The 17,802-nt window shown below is 52.9% G+C and overlaps 1 protein-coding gene across 5 annotated transcripts; it reads right to left on the reverse strand.

The window, feature by feature from the left end:
- Positions 1 to 4,671: 4,671 nt before the first annotated feature.
- LOC106146087 (interferon-induced very large GTPase 1-like) lies at positions 4,672 to 17,592 on the reverse strand. 5 transcript variants are annotated; one of them, XM_065055458.1, is made up of 3 exons: positions 16,431 to 17,592; positions 15,392 to 15,526; positions 4,672 to 12,801 (listed from the first exon to the last, which is right to left on the reverse strand). In XM_065055458.1, exon 3 carries the CDS (start codon positions 12,797 to 12,799, stop codon positions 5,516 to 5,518), a length of 7,284 nt encoding a protein of 2,427 aa, XP_064911530.1. In that variant the 5' UTR covers positions 12,800 to 12,801; positions 15,392 to 15,526; positions 16,431 to 17,592; the 3' UTR covers positions 4,672 to 5,515. The 5 variants fall into 5 exon arrangements, with proteins under 5 accessions (XP_064911530.1, XP_064911531.1, XP_064911532.1 ...); XM_065055459.1 differs by lacking the exon at positions 16,431 to 17,592 and adding an exon at positions 16,013 to 16,294; XM_065055460.1 differs by lacking the exon at positions 16,431 to 17,592 and adding an exon at positions 15,777 to 15,979.
- Between the last annotated feature and the right edge of the window lie 210 nt (positions 17,593 to 17,802).

Genomic DNA, 17,802 nt, shown 5'->3' on the forward strand with positions numbered 1-17,802 from the left:
GCCGGAGCCGGCGCCAGCAGAAATACGTGGGTGCCCTCTAGTGTGATACGGCCGAGGCTCCACAGGGTGTAAAATCCAGGAGGAAAAAAAACCCAAACAAACCTCCAGTCATCCTCATAGGGCTTCAGATAAAATATCTTAATATATTTTCCTTATATCTGGCTGGATCTGCCGATGTTCTAACCTGTGCCCATAGCTGCTCCTGTCACCTGGCACCTCAGAATTCAAGGTGCATCCTCCAGCTTCTCACATCTCTACATCCTCTCGATCCTCTCTTCTCTGCTACCTCCCCTTAGGTAGCTGTAGACTATGAGAAGATTCCCCTTTGCCTTTTCCTCTTGAGCGTGAATAACACAGCTCTCTGCCTCTCCTTGCACATCAAATCACAGAATCACAGATGGTTTGGGTTGAAGGGACCGTTAAAGCCCATCCAGTCCCCCTGCCATGAGCAGGGACATCTGCACCAGCTCAGGTTGCTCAGAGCCCCGTCCAGCCTGGCCTGGGATGTCTCCAGGGATGGTTCATCTACCACCTCTCTGGCCAACCTGGGCCAGGCTCTCACCACCCTCAGCACAATTTCTTCCTCATGTCTGGCCTGAATCTCCCTCCTTTAGTTTAAAACCATCACCCCTCGCCCTGTCACAACAGGCCTTGCTGAGAAGTCTGTCCCCATCTTTCTTATCCACCCCTTTTAAGTCTGGAAAGGCCACAATGAGGTCTCCCCGGAGCTTCTCTTGTCCAGCTGAACACCCCAACTCTCTCAGCCTGTTCCAGCCTCAGATCATTTCTGGGGCTCCTCTGGCCCCTCTCCAACAAGTCCATGTCTTTTGACTTGACATTTGACTGTCACCAACCCCTGGAGGGACCGGCAATGTGTCCTCGAAGGGGCAGAAGCGGTGGTGGCCTTGAAAGTCGTCTTTATTTTCCCTCTATCCCGTCAAACTCTTCCCCATCCCCAGGTTCCTTCCTCGTGCAGACGTGTGACTGAACCCACCTGGATAATAGCAAAGTGCAGAGCTACTTCTGCACTAATAGTTGTGTCCTGGAGGTCGTGGGTGTTTGCAAACTGGGGAGCACGGGTTGGTCTTGCAGCATCAGCTCTGGACACGGCACAGACAACATCTCCCCATTCTGCCTGTGTTTTCCTTGCAATACCCGTGCAATCCGTGACAGCAGGACTTGGGGTGCCCGTGTGGGGTGCTGGCGCAGGCAGAGCCAGCGGGGACTCGGGATTTGGGAGCCCTGGGGTTGTATCAGCCCCGTGAAGACCCAAATTGGACAAATCCTTTTGCGGGGACAACGCTGCAACCTCAACCTGCTTCTGCAGCTCTGCTGGGTGAAAGTGCTGGGCTTGTGGGTGCCCCAGTGCCCTCGGAGCACATCTCGATGGTTGAGCCCAGTCTGCACCCGGTAACCTCTGCCTGCACCCGGTAACCCCTGCCTGCAACCCAGTAACCCCTGCCTGCACCCCTGGATCCCCTGCCTGTGCCTCTGTAACCCCTGCCTGCACCTCTGTAACCCCTGCCTGTGCCTCTGTAACCCCTGCCTGTGCCTCTGGAACCCCTGCCTGCACCTCTGGAACCCCTGCCTGCACCTCTGGAACCCCTGTCTGCACCTCTGGAACCCCTGCCTGTGCCTCTGGAACCCCTGCCTGCACCTCTGGAACCCCTGCCTGTGCCTCTGGAACCCCTGCCTGCACCTCTGGAACCCCTGCCTGCACCTCTGGAACCCCTGCCTGTGCCTCTGGAACCCCTGCCTGCACCTCTGGAACCCCTGCCTGCGCCTCTGGAACCCCTGCCTGCACCTCTGGAACCCCTGTCTGCACCTCTGGAACCCCTGCCTGCACCTCTGGAACCCCTGCCTGCACCTCCATACCTGCTGCCTGCAGCCCGGTAACCCCTGCCTGCACCACAGTAACCCCTGCCTGCACCTCCGTAACCCCTGCCTGCACCTCCGTACCTGCTGCATGCACCCCGTTAACCATCCTTCACATTCTTCTGCTCCCCAGCCCACCACTCAGCGCCAAGACCCGCTGGCATTTGCTGCGATTGTCATCACTGGACGTACGGACCTGCCAGACCTTCCCCTCGGGGAAGAGGGTCCCCCCCCAGGAGAGGCAGAACCGAGACGTCTATTTTGCGTGCCGAGCCTAAGCGATGGCACCCACCCTGCCCTCAGTGGAAACCTGCTTTGTCCAGCTGTAGGAGGAGCAATGGGAAAATAAAGGAGACGGAGCTGCTTGCTGTCTGGGGCTCTGTGTGCGACAGGGACCTGCCCACGTGTGTCAGGGATGCTCTTTGTCCCTGTTTTTCAAGGAGAGGGTGCAGCTACACACCCCGCAGCTCCTCCTGCCATTGGGGATGAGCCACGAGCTGAAAAGACACTGAGGACAGGTGGGAAATTAGCTGGCTTGATGGTGTGACCGTCCGGCAGGTGAAATGTCCCCACTCTGTCCTGCCCGCACAGGCTGGTGCCTCCGCTCAGGTGGGAGGGCGGCTCTGCCCCGCTCCAGCCTCTGCTCACGGTGCTGGGAGGTCACCCAGGACCCTCTCGCCTGGGCCGGGACAGCTGCTGAAGCGTTGCAGTGGTGGGGAAGAGCATGGGGACTTCAGCATCGCCATCAGTGACCTCAAACAATTCTGTGCCTGGCAGTCTGCTCCTGGACAAGGTGTCCAGCGCACAGCTGGGTAAGCACGCAATGCAGCTGGTGAGGAACAGGCTGACGGGCCGGGCTTAAAGGGTTCTAGTAAATGGGGTCATGTCGGGCTCAGTCACCAGTGGGTTCCACAGGGATCATCTTAGGGCCGGCACTATTCAATGTCTTTATAAATGACTTAGATTCCGGACTTGAGGGATTAATTAGTAAGTTTGCCAATGACACGTAAGTGGGAGGAGCTGTTGACACTCTGGAGGGCAGAGAGGCCCTGCAGAGGGATCTGGACAAACTGGAGAACTGGGCAATCGCCAACTGCATGAAGTCCAGCAAGAGCAAGTGCCGGATTTTGCACCTGGGACACGACAACCCCGGCTGTACAGACAGACAGGGGGACGAGATGCTGGAGAGCAGCTCTGCAGAGAGGGATCCAGGGGTTCTGGTCTATGGCCAGTTGAACATGAGCCACCAGTGTCCCTGGAGCCAAGAGGGCCCCGTGTCCTGGTGCACCCAGCACAGCACGGCCAGCCGGGCAGGGGGGATTGTCCCGCTCTGCTCTGCGCTGGGGCGGCCTCACCTGCAGCATTCACTGTGTGCAGGGCTGGGGACACAGGAGAAAAGGAGATACAGCTGCTGGAGAGTGTCCAGAAGAGGCTGCGAAGTTGGTGAAGGTTTGGAGGGGAAGCCGTGTGAGCAGCGGCTGCAGTCCCTGGGTTTGCTCAGCTGGAGCAGAGCAGACTGAGGGCAGAGCTCATGGGCTGCAGGTTCCTCAGCAGGAGCAGGAGGGGCAGGCTGAGCTCTGCTCTGTGACAGTGACAGAGCCCAGGGAACGGCAGGAGATGTGCCAGGGAGGGCAGTGGGACATGAGGAAAAGGTTCTTCCCCAGAGGTGCTGGACACTGAACAGGCTCCCCAGGGAGGTGTCACGGCCCCAACCTGACAGTGTTCAACAAGAGACTGGACACCGTCCTCAGACACACGGGGTGACCTGTGGGGTGTCCTGTGCAGGGACAGCAGTGGGACTCCATGATCCTGTGGGTCCTTCCAGCTCAGGAGACTCTATGACCCTCCACCCCCCTGACACCCCCGCCTGCACTTGAGACGCCCAACTCACCCGCTGGTCCAGCTGGAAGTTTGCTGGTGGGTTCCACACTCGCCCCACGCAGCCCCGGTTTGGGGACACAGACACTCGCTCCCCCAGCAGCCGGGACCAGCACGTGGGCTGTGACCCACGGTCCTGCCCCAGCTGCCGCTGCTCAGCCCGGCACCCGCCTCCCTCAGCGCTGCCCAGGGAGCTCATGGGCAGGAGAACATCCCCACCCGGGGGAAAAGACCCCACTCGCTGTACTGGGACCCCAGTCACTCTCTCCTGTAGCTGCACTGGGACCCCCCTCACTGCAGTAACTGCACTGGGACCCCCCTCACTGCAGTAACTGCTCTGGGACGCCCCTCACTGCAGCAGCTCACACCACAGGCCAGGGCCACCCAGAGCCCCAGTCTGACTCCAGTAGCTGCCCCAAATCCACTCACACCCCACAGGCCTCACCAGTCACTGCCCCCAGCCCCTGCAGCTCACACTCCCCACACGAGCTTTGTTTCCTGCCGTTGTCTCCATGGAGGTTTTGCCAGATATTGGGGGTTGCTTCCCCTTTTTTCCCTCCGTTTCCCAGCTGACCAGCTCCCCGCTGAGATAACCTCACTGGAATAAACCTTCTCAGCCTCCCAGCCACCATCAGTGGGACTGACCAGGCTGGGTTCCCACCACCGCCTCCCTTCTCATTTGCGGGGCACATCTGTCTAACTCCCTGTTCTGCTCTGTGGCTTCCTCCCCTTCTTATTATCCCTTGAGACGCTCAAGAAGGTCCTTGAGCAGACACCCTGAAAGGAGCAGACACTCCTTCCACACACCTTTCCACAGACCACGGCCCAGCTGCCACCCGCCTGTCTTCACAGCCCAGACGCTGAAGTCACACACAACTGGGGCTCACCTGAAAATAAAGGATACAGAGACCAGCCCTGTCCAGCTCCAACACTTTATTAGCAAAGACTATGGGGGATTATCCTGACCCACGGCTTTGGGCAACTCTCCAGGGGGGCTCGGGCCTTGGGTTTCCAGCGGCGTTGCAGGAACTGTGCAGAAAAAACCTCCGACCAGCCCACGGGTGCAGGCCCAGCTGGTCACACGTTCTCCAGACCACGGCTCCGTTGCCACCAGCCTGTCCTGGCCGCACAAACACCAACGTCACACACGGCCGACGGCTGCCGGGGAACACGCGGAGGAACGTAATTCTCCACGTTGGTCACACAAAGGCTTTTGCTTAACAGTGAATCAACGGCAAGAGCAGTTGCAGTCCCGGCCGAGAGCTGGAGGAAAGCTCCCCAGGTCCAGGCACCTGCGTGGGAACGGCTCGGCTCAGTGATTCTGTCCCACAGCCCTTTCTTTAAGTGTGACAAGTGCTCACTGCAGGAAAACTATTGCCTTGCCGTGTCACTTATTGTCTTGCAGCAGCTGATAAAACCGGTACTTTCTAATGCTGCCTTTGCTCTTCACCTGGCTCTTGGTCTTAATCTTGGCCGTAGGACCGCTCGCTGCAGGAAGGTTTTTCTTTTTTGCTCTAAGGCACAGCGGAGGTAAATGCTCATGGCAAGAAGGAAAGAGGATTCTGAACTTATTTTGAAGCAAGGGAACTTCTGAGCAATGGCAGGAGTAGCACACCTCGTTTCACCCATCTTTGTGAGCAGCTAGATATAGTTTTCTTCATGTGGCTTGAGATCATAGTCATTATAACAATATTTTGTGGACAGACTTGTACTATGGTCATCTAAAATGCAAAGCAGTTGCGGTTCTTCATGTCAACTTGACCTAAAGCTTCTTCAGTTCCTCAAGTGCTTCCTGCTTTGTAATTCTGTGCCACGACTCAGGGATTTCTCCTGTGTCATGAAATTTCATATTGTGTCGTTCTTCTATCTTTGTCCTGAAACGACACACAAACCATTTCCAGTACGCCAGCATGGATGGATCAGGAGGAATGCTCCAAGAGGAATAAGGAGGTCCTGCATCCCGGTATCTCTTGTAGGGGGTCCATGTGCCTTCACCAGTCCTGAATTCACGGTCACTTGCAACACTACTAGAACAAATATCAATAACTAGATTGTCTGTATTAACCCGGTGCCATCCCGTCAAACCTTGTGTACGATGGTAGACAACGCGATGGTCTCCATCGTGATTCGGCATGGTGTTTGTGCAAACCGCCCCACAGAAGGGACACTGCTCCCAGCACCCTGAAAACTGCTCAGCCAGGATCGTGTGGGGCGGCCTTTCAAACCAGCTCATATTAGCTCCAGCAAACTCCTCCCTGAGCTGATCTTTCAGAGGAGCCAGTGCTTGTGCCATGGCATTGTTCAGGAACTCCATGTCTGTTACCTCCTGATGCTCAATGCCCTTCAGGTCCCTTCTGGGCAAGCTCAGCACCTCTCCAAGTGCCCTGCAAAATTCATCCAGCCAGAGAGAGATTTGGTCTTTTCTGTCTTTTCTGTCTTTGACAACGTTGGTTGATGCAGAAACAGCCGACTGGATTCTCTCATAGCAGTGAGTAAGGGAGTCATCTAAGAACCTCTCCAGCCTCCTGTTCTTGTCTAAGCAGTAGGTCTCAACACGTGTCTTGATGTAACTCTGGAAAAAGTCTCTTGGGAAATAAAGGTACTCCTTGAAATTCTCAAACTTTTCTTCTTCTGCCAGGTATCTCAGTATGCAGACCTCCAGAGACGATCTATTGCCATTGAAGTCTGGGATTTTGCCCTTCATGTCTCGAGCTATGGCCAGGGCTGTCCTCTCATAGACCGCCTGGCGAAGAGCTGGGCTGATCTTCTCACACAGGAAAAGCGCAAATGTTGTGACAGAAGTGGCTCCTTGGCAGGAAATCTGGAAACATGTGAAGAAATCTTGTTTCTTGCTCTCCAGGTAGACGACTGGATCATTTGCTCTTTGGAACGCTTCATGCATGGCTTTAAACCTTCCAGCTGCCTTTTGGCACAGATACAGTGATAAATCTATTCTGTAATCTTTATTAAAAGTGTATTTTGCATTGTCAGGGACAGAATTCATACCCTTCTCTACTTCATTTAGAATTTCATGAATAAAGCTTGGACTGTAATCCCTTTTCTCCTTTTCCTTCTTATCAATGTTTGCCCACACATTGGCTATGATGTTGTCTGTAATGCGGTGTATGCTGTCCTCATCAGCATTATCCAAACTCACAGTCCTGAGTCCTAGCCATTTCTTTTTCTTAGCGACATGTTTCTCCAAGTCAACAGAAAACTCTCGATATCTGGGAAATGTCCTGATTCGTTCATGTAATTTGAGCTCCTTAAAGCGATCTAGAAGGACATTTTCTATTTGCACATCGATATCAACCTGTTCTGGAGGGGGAGCAGCAGAGGAGACTTCAGCAATCCACTCTGCCCATAGAGACATGAAGTTGTCTCTCAGCTCCCTCTCGCTCAGGCTCTGGCCTTTCAGACGCAGAGCCAAAGCCCTGCTCCTTGCCAGGAGCACCTTTTCATATTCTGACCTCCTTTCCTCCAGTTTACACTGGTTCTTCTTTAGTTCTATAAGGTTCTCACATTTCTTTCTAGTCTCAAGAAGAAGAGATTCTTTCAGGTCTTTCAGCTTCAGTTCCGTGTTGCCTTTCCACTGGACCAGTATCTCACAGTCTCTGTCTTCCCTGAAAAACTTTTCCATGTCTTCACTAATGGCCTCACTCGTCTCTCGCACTTGATTTTCAAGGTGTTCTCTGCTGACCTCCTGCAAGTCCCCGTTCCGAATTCTATTGTCCAGTTTCATTTGCAGGTCTAAGAAGTGGCTCCTCAGCTGCCAGGACCACTGACCGAATGCGGTTTCCAGTTTCCTGTAGGCAGCAATCTCCACTGAATTCTTGAAGCTGAAAACAAAGTTTTCATTCAGCAAAGCATTCCAGAGGTCACTGATTCGAACTTTCAAGCCCGAGAGCCTCAAAATGCTGCCGTGTGCCTCCTTCTTGGCTGCTCGGAGGAGTTTGCTCTTTAATTCCTGGACGTTCTGGCTGTAGGTGGGATTGGGTGGTGCCATTGGGGGGTTTCCTTCCCACAGGTGAGCAAAGTAATGGATGTGGGTGTTCACGTCAAAGCGGATGACATCGCTGAAGGAGGAGACATCACAGAATTCCTGCTGGGCAGCTGTCTGGGTCATCTCATCCAGCTTTTCCTGCAGACGTCTTTGTCCTTCCATGTTCTGCTCCCTGGCAGTCGTTTCTCCCACATTTTGGTGCACAAACACGCAGCCTGGAGAAAGTTTTACTTGCTTCATCCTCAGAAAAGCCTGCACAGCAATCTGAAGGACATCTTGCATTTCGGAAGGATTTTCTCCAAAGATATTGATGAGAGTCATGTTGCCGATGCCAATGACAAAGGTGGCCAGCTCGTTGTCGTGGTGGAGAGACTGTTTATTGGCCACCTCTATGGCGCGGAGTCCCTCTGTGTCAACAACCAGCATGTAATCAAAGCCCAGATCCTGTTGCGCCTTCTTGTCCACTTTAATTAGCCGCATAAACGCTCCCCGGGTGCATCTCCCTGCACTGACGTTGAACTGAAGACCAAACATGGCATTCAACAGGGTTGACTTCCCTGTGCTCTGGATGCCAAGCACTGACAGAACAAATACTCGTTTGTCCCCCAGCTTCTCAATTAATCTGTCAAAGATTGCTCCGACCCATTGTAATGGTACGTAAGAAGCATCACCATCCATCAGCTCAATGGGATACCCGGAAACCATCAGATCAGCTGCAATTTCAGGTAGTTTGACAACATATTCTTCCTTTGAGTTCGTTGATTCCAGAGCTTCATAAATCTGCCCGACCTCTCTCAAAATATGCTCAAGGCCAATTGATGAATCGTCCATTTTATTGGAGAGGGCCTCTAAATCTCTCTGCAACTGTTGTTTCAGATCATTTTTTTCATTGCTCTTCTTTATCGCCAGGACTCGAGACCATAACTGGTGGTATTGTCTCTTCAGGTCACCAAGGCTATCAGAGGAGAGGTCATCCATAAAGACCTTCATCCACTGCAGGAAGTATTTCTTGGTATCTGCTGGCTGTGAGTGGAGAAAGACAAGGACTGATTTCATCAGAGGATTGAGGGGGAATGCTTGCTCTAGTTGCTCTCTTCTTATCGACAGCTTCTTTGATTGGATTTCACTCCGATGATGCTCTATGCTCTTGTTCCGCTTTTCCTGCAAGCGAGTGAGCTCTTTGTCACTTTTGCACCACTGGTACCACAGTTTTCCTTGAAGAGGCAGTAGCCGGGACTTGATCTCAGACAACGGTTCTTTCTTCAGAAGCTTCACCAGCGCCGTTGCCTCTTCTTTGGCTCTCACACACGCCTCTGTATCTTCATCGACTAAGAACCCGAGCTTGCGAGCTTTGTCCAGGCAGGCGTCGAGGCTGAAAAGCGTCTTAGACCCTGCCAGGAGACCCCTGATTGTTTTTGTCAGCTCGCCCATTAATTCTGCCTCGTTTCTGTTCTTGATACCAATTCTTATGTTTTGGCTGGATCGGCCAGCTGCAACGCTCTCCTTTTCGGTGAAAAGACAAACCAAAGGCCTTTGCGACTGCCACAGCTCACGTAAAATTTTCATCCCTTTCTTGTCACTCTGATCAGTCTCGGATACGAGAGCCACGGTCACAGCGGATATCTCCTGTAAAAACTGCAGCTGTTGTTCGTGATCCCTTGCGTCTCCATGCAGGTTACAGAAAGCAACACAGCAGTCAAAGCTGTCATCGTCACTGCCCCGGGGACAGTACCAGGAGATCTCCACAACACCCTTCATCAGCAAACACTCTCTGGTGCTGCCTTTGCAATGGCGGTGGAAAAAAGTGTCATGTCTTTGTTTGCTCAGCAGAGCATTCAGAATCTGAGACTTGGAAGAGGAGGGAGAACTGCCAATCCGCAGGAAGGACACGATGGGGGTCTCGGCCTGATACATGAGTTTGTTATTGTAACTGTTACTTTGGACCTGTTTTCCTGACTTCTTGACTTCTTTCCAGCTCCTTTTGATTTGGCTGAGGGACCAGAGGGGGAACTCTATGTGTGAAGTGCAGGGGTGTGGGACCAGGAGGGGCAGTGCAAACTGGCAGAAGGCAAGCTTTGTTGCAATGGACTGTCTCATGAAATCATCAGCGCAATGGAAAATTGCCATCTGGAGGTCCATGGGGTGCACGTGACTCTCCCTGCTGGCACATTCAGGGACTTCTCTCTCCAAATCCATGAAAAAGTCGTCAAAGGAATCCGAGGGTTCGTGCTCTTGCTCTGTGGGTTCTGGCACAGATGTGAGTCCTGGGTCGCTCTCGTCCTTGCAAGTCAGGTACCTCACCCGATAATCCACGGTTAATAGCTTTTGTAAGAAGTAAAAGGGTAGTTCACTGTCCTTGCTGGGCTGGCTGTCATGTAAAGATGTCTTGTATATGATGTGGAAATCTTCTGTCCCCATTTTTCTTGGATACCAACTTTCTAGTCCCAAGCGCTTAAGTAAGTGGAGGAACTCTTGGTTTGCAATGGATTGATTTGCTTTGGATTTGCTGCTGTCTGATTTGGATTTGGACTGACTGGAAGGTTCTACTCTTTGAAAAGTGTCTTCCATGTCTTTGGTTATATTGTGTTTCTTGAGATCGTCACACGTGTCTTCCACGCTCCCATCGATGACGGAACACGAGTCCCGTTCCAGCACCTCCCAGTCTGTCAATGAACTGTGCTTTTCAAGGAGAGTTTTTATCTCTGTGCTCCATAGGGCTTTCATGTGATCTTCCATGAACACTAGACGCTCAGTCTTCTCCTCAGGGGACACCCCTTTGTAGTTGGGTGTTACAGTCAGGCCCGTCAGCAGCAGGAAGGCCTGAGCTCTGTACACATCTCGCTCCTTCAGACTCAGATACTCTTTCTGTCCCTTTTCCATTTCATTTATCATGAAGTTCAGTTCTGGATGTCCAAGGAGGCGCTGAAAAGTGCCCCTTTCCACCTGGTATCCTGTGCTGGTTGTAATGACGTGCACCAACAGTTCCATGTCTTTCTGTGCCCTGTCCTGGAGAAACTGCAGTAAGGAATGAACAGCCAGGCTTGCAGTCACGGTGGCTTTTATCTTTGCTTCATGAATGGCAGATGCAGAGGTTTCTGGCGCGTAGGTGACTTCCTGGATGTAGTCCTTCATTTGCAGCAGTGTCTTGGTGAGATCTTCAGGCTCAGACACACGGGCAGTTTCAGGAAGCGGGTGCTCAGTATGGAAGATCCATTGCATAATGAGGGAAGAGTTGGGGAAGTCCTCGACAGAATAGCTGTGAGGATCCAGGAGGCACCTCAACAGGGACTTGATGTAGATGGTGTTTTCTGGAGGTGACTTCTGGTAAAACCGAACAGTATTCAGCAGGAACTCCTGCAGCGTTTTGTCCGACAGGCACACGTTGATCCAGACACTGTGGCTTTTGGTTTTCTCATTCAGACTCTGTTTGAAATCTACCAGCGTGAGCAGTTTGCTTTCATCCCCCGGCACCTCCCAGGCCTTCACGCGCTCCATGAAAGCTCTGGCCTCTTCCACCGCACTGGCCACTTCCTCCCCAAACATGGTGTCGACACGGAGGCTCGTTAGCGCTTCGTACGCGGCCCTGAGGCTGCTGCTCACTTGATAGCTGGACTTAAAATCACTGCTGTGATTGGACAGGATTATATCCCACACTGGGATGAGCTGAAAGCCTCGGTCGATAACAGACCAGGTTCTGTTGTTACTTTCAAGTCCCGCTTTCCACTGAGGAAGAGAATCCGTCTCTGATGGGCCCCCTGTGTTGGTCACATAGAGCTGAACAGCCGTGTGGTTCTTTCTTCCATCTCTTCCTTGAAAAATAGCCTGTGAACTGGATTTCGAAACGTCAACACTGCCACTGAAGATGCCATAACTGGCCACAACGTAGGAGTCCAGCGCTTCAGATACCTGTTGCTTCATCTCTTTCCGATGCTCAGCTCTGAAACCTTCTGTAGATGCTTTCCACCAGAATATCCCCCCAAAGTGGAGGGGACCCTGGTTTATGTGGGACCCAAACCTCTCAAAGAAGCTCCCACACCTGCTCTTCAGCATGTCAGGCCTGTCTGCTTCCTCCGTGATGCTCAAAAGATGCTCGATGTCTTGCAGCTCCCGCAGGGCCGCATCTGAGAGGTGAAGCTGATGCTTTTGGAAGTAGCAGGAGGCCAGAGGGATGTACAGGTACTTGGTGGTGCAAATGTAGCTCTGCTCAGAGCAGGACCGACGGGTGTCCTCTGACTGCAAGGACTTACTGTAATCTGTACCCGTTTCAACATTAAACCCCCAGAATCCGGCTTTGGCAGAAACGCTGATGCTGAACCCCAGCTGCTCCATGGACTTGGTGAAAGTGGCTTCTGCTGCAGAGGAGGAGAACTCCTTCCTATCGAACAGCGACCCTTGCTCCGGACCTGCCAGCTTGAACCCACTGGGAACCCTGATGAGCTGCTCTCGCTTTGCCAGCACGTCTGCAGTTCTGCTGGTTTTGTAAATGCCCTGCAGGGCCAGTCCCCCCGACGCCCGCATCAGGACCTCCGCGTCCGAGACGTTCTCAGCCCTGCCCACTGACGACTCCTGCTGCTCCAGCTGCTTATGGATGTTCCCCAGCACCTCCATCATTGAGTTCTCTGGTAGGGCCCAGGACTCTTTGGGAATCCCCATGGCTTTCCACAGAGCCTCCTCTTTCTGTCTTACAGCGTCCTTGCTGTGGCTGCAGCTGTTGTGCATTTCCTTCAGCTCCTTCAGGAGCAGCTTGACTGCTTCTTGTCTCTCCTTTGCCATCTTCTCAGAGGCTGCTTTCTTGTCTGTTAGTTCCAGGAGTTTTTGGAGCGCCTTTGTTTCCCATGGTTGCCGTACTGCGCACTCCAGCTTCAGGTAGTCTTCATATTGCAGATGTTTCAGGGCTTCTCTGGAGTTCACTCCCAGTAGCTCCGACAGTTTGGGCAGCCAGTATCCAGCATCCAGTCCTTCCTTCTCACATGCTTCTGCCAGCAGTTTTTTAGCAAGACGTGCCTTTTCTTCATGCTTTTGTGTGTCCTCCTGTGAAGCCATGGCTGTGGAAGAGGAAAACAGTTTGGCTTTAAGGTATGTTATGATGGGCCATGGCCCAGGGGATTCCTTGGGGGCACCCAGCTGACCCCAACTGACCCAAGGGATATTCCACACCGTGTGACGTCAGGCTAAGCATGGAAACTAGGAGAAAGCTGGTGGGGTCATTTCTCAGGCACATGCTGGGCATCAGTCAGTGGGTGGTGAGCGATTGCATTGTGCATCACTTGTTCGGTACATTCTATATTATTATCATCATCATTATTCCTTTCTTCTCCTTTCTGTCTTATTAAACTGTCTTTATCTCAATCCACGAGGTTTACCCTTTTGTCCCCAACTCTCTCCCCCATCCCATGCAGGAAGGAGAGCAAGGGAACAGCCGTGTGGTGTTGAGCTGCCTGTGGGCTTAAACCACAACTTCCTAAACGCACATACCCATTGTGTACATTAGCACAGGGACAGAGGCAAAGTACGAATCTGCTGATGCAGAGTCTCTTCTGCACACAACAAAAGGTGCCCAGGAGTGACTCCAGACAGGGCTGAACGCTTGTGCACCATAGAGCATCACGGGGAGGAAGAGCAAACCTGGACATGACGCCAAAGCTCAACCTGACTGGAATTTCAAAAGGATTCCCCAGTACAGGGATCCTCTCCCAGTGCCCTCCTACCTGCCGACCTCTGGAATACTGGTCCTGCTGCCACCACCAGCAGCCACCAGCAAGGGAGGGAGCAGGCCCCAGGCCTGCTTTCTCAATAGGAGAATCACAGCATCCTGTTGGTTGGAAAAGACCCTCAAGATCATTGAATCCAACCATTAACCTCACACTGCCAAGTCCATCACTACCCCATGTCCCTGAGAACCTCATCTCCTCATCCAACCCTCCAGGGCTGGTGACTCCAGCACTGCCCTGGGCAGCCTGTTCCAATGCCCCACAGCCCTTTGGAGAAGAAATTGTTCCCAGATCCAACCTCAACCTCCCCTGGCGCAACTTGAGGCCGTTTCCTCTGCTCCTGGCGCTTGTTCCTGGGGAGCAGAGCCCGACCCCCCCTGGCTCCAAGCTCCTTTCAAGCAGTTCGGAGATCAGAAGGTCTCCCCTCAGCTCCTGTTCTCCAGCTGAACCCCCAGGTCCCTCAGCCGCTCCCATCACACTTGTGCTCCAGCCCCTCACCAGCTCCGTTCCCTTCTCTCCACTCGCTCCAGCACCTCAAGGCCTTTCTTGGCGTGAGGAGCCCAGAACTGATCCCTGGATTTGGGGTGTAGCCTTCCCAGATCCCAGCACAGGGATGGTCACTGCCCTGGGCCTGCTGGCCACAGTAGTGCTGGTACAAAGGAGATGTGGAAGGATGGAGAGCAGGCTAACGGATTGTCAGAGTCTGATAAGGATAGTGGCTGAAACCTTGTGGAAAAAACAGTTCATGCAGCCACAGGAAGATGGTAAATTCAGTATTGGGTGAATTGTCATTTCCATATCAATGACAAGCTAAGGAGCCATGTACTAGGCTGGCCATACAGGAGGTGGGGAACGTGCTCGAGGTCACAGAGCTCCACCTTCTGATACGCCCAGCATGGATCAAATTCAACCTAAAATAATATAAATTCTTCTGCCAACAAATCAGGCACCATTTGGGCAAAGTTGCAAAATAAAAGCCTTTTGTTTGTGGTCTTCAAGTATTGTGTGTACTGCTTTCCAACCAAGCAGACACACCAACCTGAGTCACTCCTCTCCCCAACTCAAAAGCCTGGGCCACTCCTTCCAGTTTGGTGTGACCAGCAAACTTGCTAATAGTCACTGTATTCCCTCGTCCAAATCATTGATGAATATATTGAATAGCACAGGTCCCAGCACTGACCCTTGAACACTGCACTAGATCCAGGCCTCCAAATGGACTCTGCCCCATTGGCCACGACTCTCTGGCTTCTCTCCTTCAGCCAGTTCACAGTCCACCTCACTACCCGATCGTCCAGACCGCATTTCCTCAGTTTAGCAGCAAGGATGCCGTGGGACACTGTGTCAAATGCTTTACTGAAATCAAGATAGACCACATCCACCACTTTGCCATCATCTCTCCACCTGGTTATGTCCTCATAAAAAGCTATGAGGTTGGTCAAGCCACCCACCCCCTGCCCAAAACCCCCTTTTTTCCTTCCCTGGCATCTCTCAATCAACAGGAAGGAAAACATGTGAAATACAGAGCAGAAGACAAATGAGATCCCTGCTCTCTGCTGATCCCCGGCTCCCCCTCCCAGAGCTCATCCCCGAGGTCCTACCGTCTCCCTCGGGTGCTCGGCAGCTCCCAGGCTGATCCCAGCACTCCCCAAACTCTCTCTTTTATAGTCCCCGCTCCCCAGGGTGGGCTGTGGTTTCCTGTTTATCGAGGCAGCCCAGAGATTTTCCTGTAAATCGCACCATTGCCTGTAGCAGAGTATGAAAGTGAAACCTGGCAAAGCTGCTGCTTGGGATGGGGAGAAAAACAGCAGGCCCTGCTCAAAAGTCTGTCCCCATCTTTCTTCTCAGCCCCTTTTAAGCACTGAAAGGCTGCACTCAGGTCTCCCCAGAGCTTCTCTTCTCCAGCTGAACACCCCAACTCTCTCACCTGTCCCCAGCAGAGCTGTTCCAGCCTCGGGTCATTCCTGGGGCTCCTCTGGCCCCTCTCCAGCAGGACACGAGCAGGAGCTGCTCCTTGAGCGGGAGCCAAGATGCCCTCGCACAGCTCCAACTCACGAGGTGCCTGAAGAACAGAGAGACACAAATTTTATATCACGAACTGCAGTGACCAACTCTGGAGGCTTTGTCTGGGACTCTTTCTTATCCATCTGCTGAAGCAATCCCTACTGACCACCCCCTTCTAACCCACCCCAGGTACCATTGGCTTCCTGGCCACAAGGGCCCAGTGCTGGCTCATGGTCACCCTGCTGTCCCCAGGACCCCCAGGTCCCTTTCCCCTACACTGCTCTCTAACAGGTCATTCCCCAACTTACACTGGAACCTGGGGTTGTTCCTGCCCAGATTCAAGACTCTACACTTGCCCTTGTTCTATTTCATTACATTTTTCCTGCCCAGCTCTTCAGCCTGTCCAGGTCTCTGGATGGCAGCACAGCGTCCAGTGTCACCACTCCTACAGCTTGGTGTCACCAGCAAAGTGGCTGACAGTCACTCTATTCCCTCATCCAAGTCATTGATGAATATATTGAATAGCACAGGTCCCAGCACTGACCCTTGAACACTCCACTAGATCCAGGCCTCGAACTGGACTCTGCCCCATTGACCACGACTCTCTGGCTTCTCTCCTTCAGCCAGTTCACAGTCCACCTCACTACCCGATCGTCCAGACCGCATTTCCTCAGTTTAGCAGCAAGGATGCCGTGGGACACTGTGTCAAATGCTTTACTGAAATCAAGATAGACCACATCCACCGTTTTGCCGTTATCTGTCCTCCTGGTTATGTCCTCATAAAAAGCTATGAGTTTGGTCAAGCCACCCACCTCCTGCCCAAAACCCCCTTTTTTCCTTCCCTGGCATCTCTCAATCAACAGGAAGGAAAACATGTGAAATACAGAGCAGAAGACAAATGAGATCCCTGCTCTCTGCTGATCCCCGGCTCCCCCTCCCAGAGCTCATCCCCGAGGTCCTACCGTCTCCCTCGGGTGCTCGGCAGCTCCCAGGCTGATCCCAGCACTCCCCAAACTCTCTCTTTTATAGTCCCTGCTCCACAGGGTGGGCTGTGGTTTCCTGTTTATCGAGGCAGCCCAGAGATTTTCCTGTAAATCGCACCATTGCCTGTAGCAGAGTATGAAAGTGGAACCTGGCAAAGCTGCTGCTTGGGATGGGGAGAAAAACAGCAGGCCCTGCTCAAAAGTCTGTCCCCATCTTTCTTCTCAGCCCCTTTTAAGCACTGAAAGGCCACACTAAGGTCTCCCCGGAGCTTCTCTTCTCCAGCTGAACACCCCAACTCTCTCAGCCTGTCCCCAGCAGAGCTGTTCCAGCCTCGGGTCATTCCTGGGGCTCCTCTGGCCCCTCTCCAGCAGGACACGAGCAGGAGCTGCTCCTTGAGCGGGAGCCAAGATGCCCTCCCACAGCTCCAACTCACGAGGCGCCTGAAGCACAGAGAGACACAAATTTTATATCACGAACTGCAGTGACCAACTCTGGCGGCTTTGTCTGGGACTCTTTCTTATCCATCTGTTGAAACAATCCCAGAGAAAAGCTCACGAGCTTTAATAGGAGCCCTGCAGCGGGTGAAACTCGCTGTAGGGTGGCTTAGCCCCCCAGCCCCTGCCTTTCTGCAACAGGGAGAGAGCTGAAAGCATTAGGGTTAAGCAATGTTTTTGGAGAAAGGGGTCAGAGCATAGTCAGAGGGGACCAGCTACAGTCTGTTTTTACTAGCAGAGATGATTCTGTCCTATTAAACTGTCTTTATCTCAATCCACGAGGTTTACCCTTTTGTCCCCAACTCTGTCCCCCATCCCATGCAGGAAGGAGAGCAAGGGAACAGCCGTGTGGTGTTGAGCTGCCTGTGGGCTTAAACCGCAACATCCTAAACGCACATACCCATTGTGTACATTAGCACAGGGACAGAGGCAAAGTACGAATCTGCTGATGCAGAGTCTCTTCTGCACACAGCAAAAGGTGCCCAGGAGTGACTCCGGACAGGGCTGAACACTTGTGCACCATAGAGCATCACGGGGAGGAAGAGCAAACCTGGACATGACACCAAAGCTCAACCTGACTGGAATTTCAAAAGGATTCCCCAGTACAGTGATCCTCTCCTAGTGCCCTCCTACCTGCCGACCTCTGGAATACTGGTCCTGCTGCCACCACCAGCAGCCACCAGCAAGGGAGGGAGCAGGCCCCAGGCCTGCTTTCTCAATAGGAGAATCACAGCATCCTGTTGGTTGGAAAAGACCCTCAAGATCATTGAATCCAACCATTAACCTCACACTGCCAAGTCCATCACTACCCCATGTCCCTGAGAACCTCATCTCCATCTGTCCAACCCTCCAGGGA

This window comes from Columba livia, chromosome 3 (genome assembly GCF_036013475.1).
Source record: "Columba livia isolate bColLiv1 breed racing homer chromosome 3, bColLiv1.pat.W.v2, whole genome shotgun sequence".
Lineage (NCBI taxonomy): Eukaryota > Metazoa > Chordata > Aves > Columbiformes > Columbidae > Columba > Columba livia.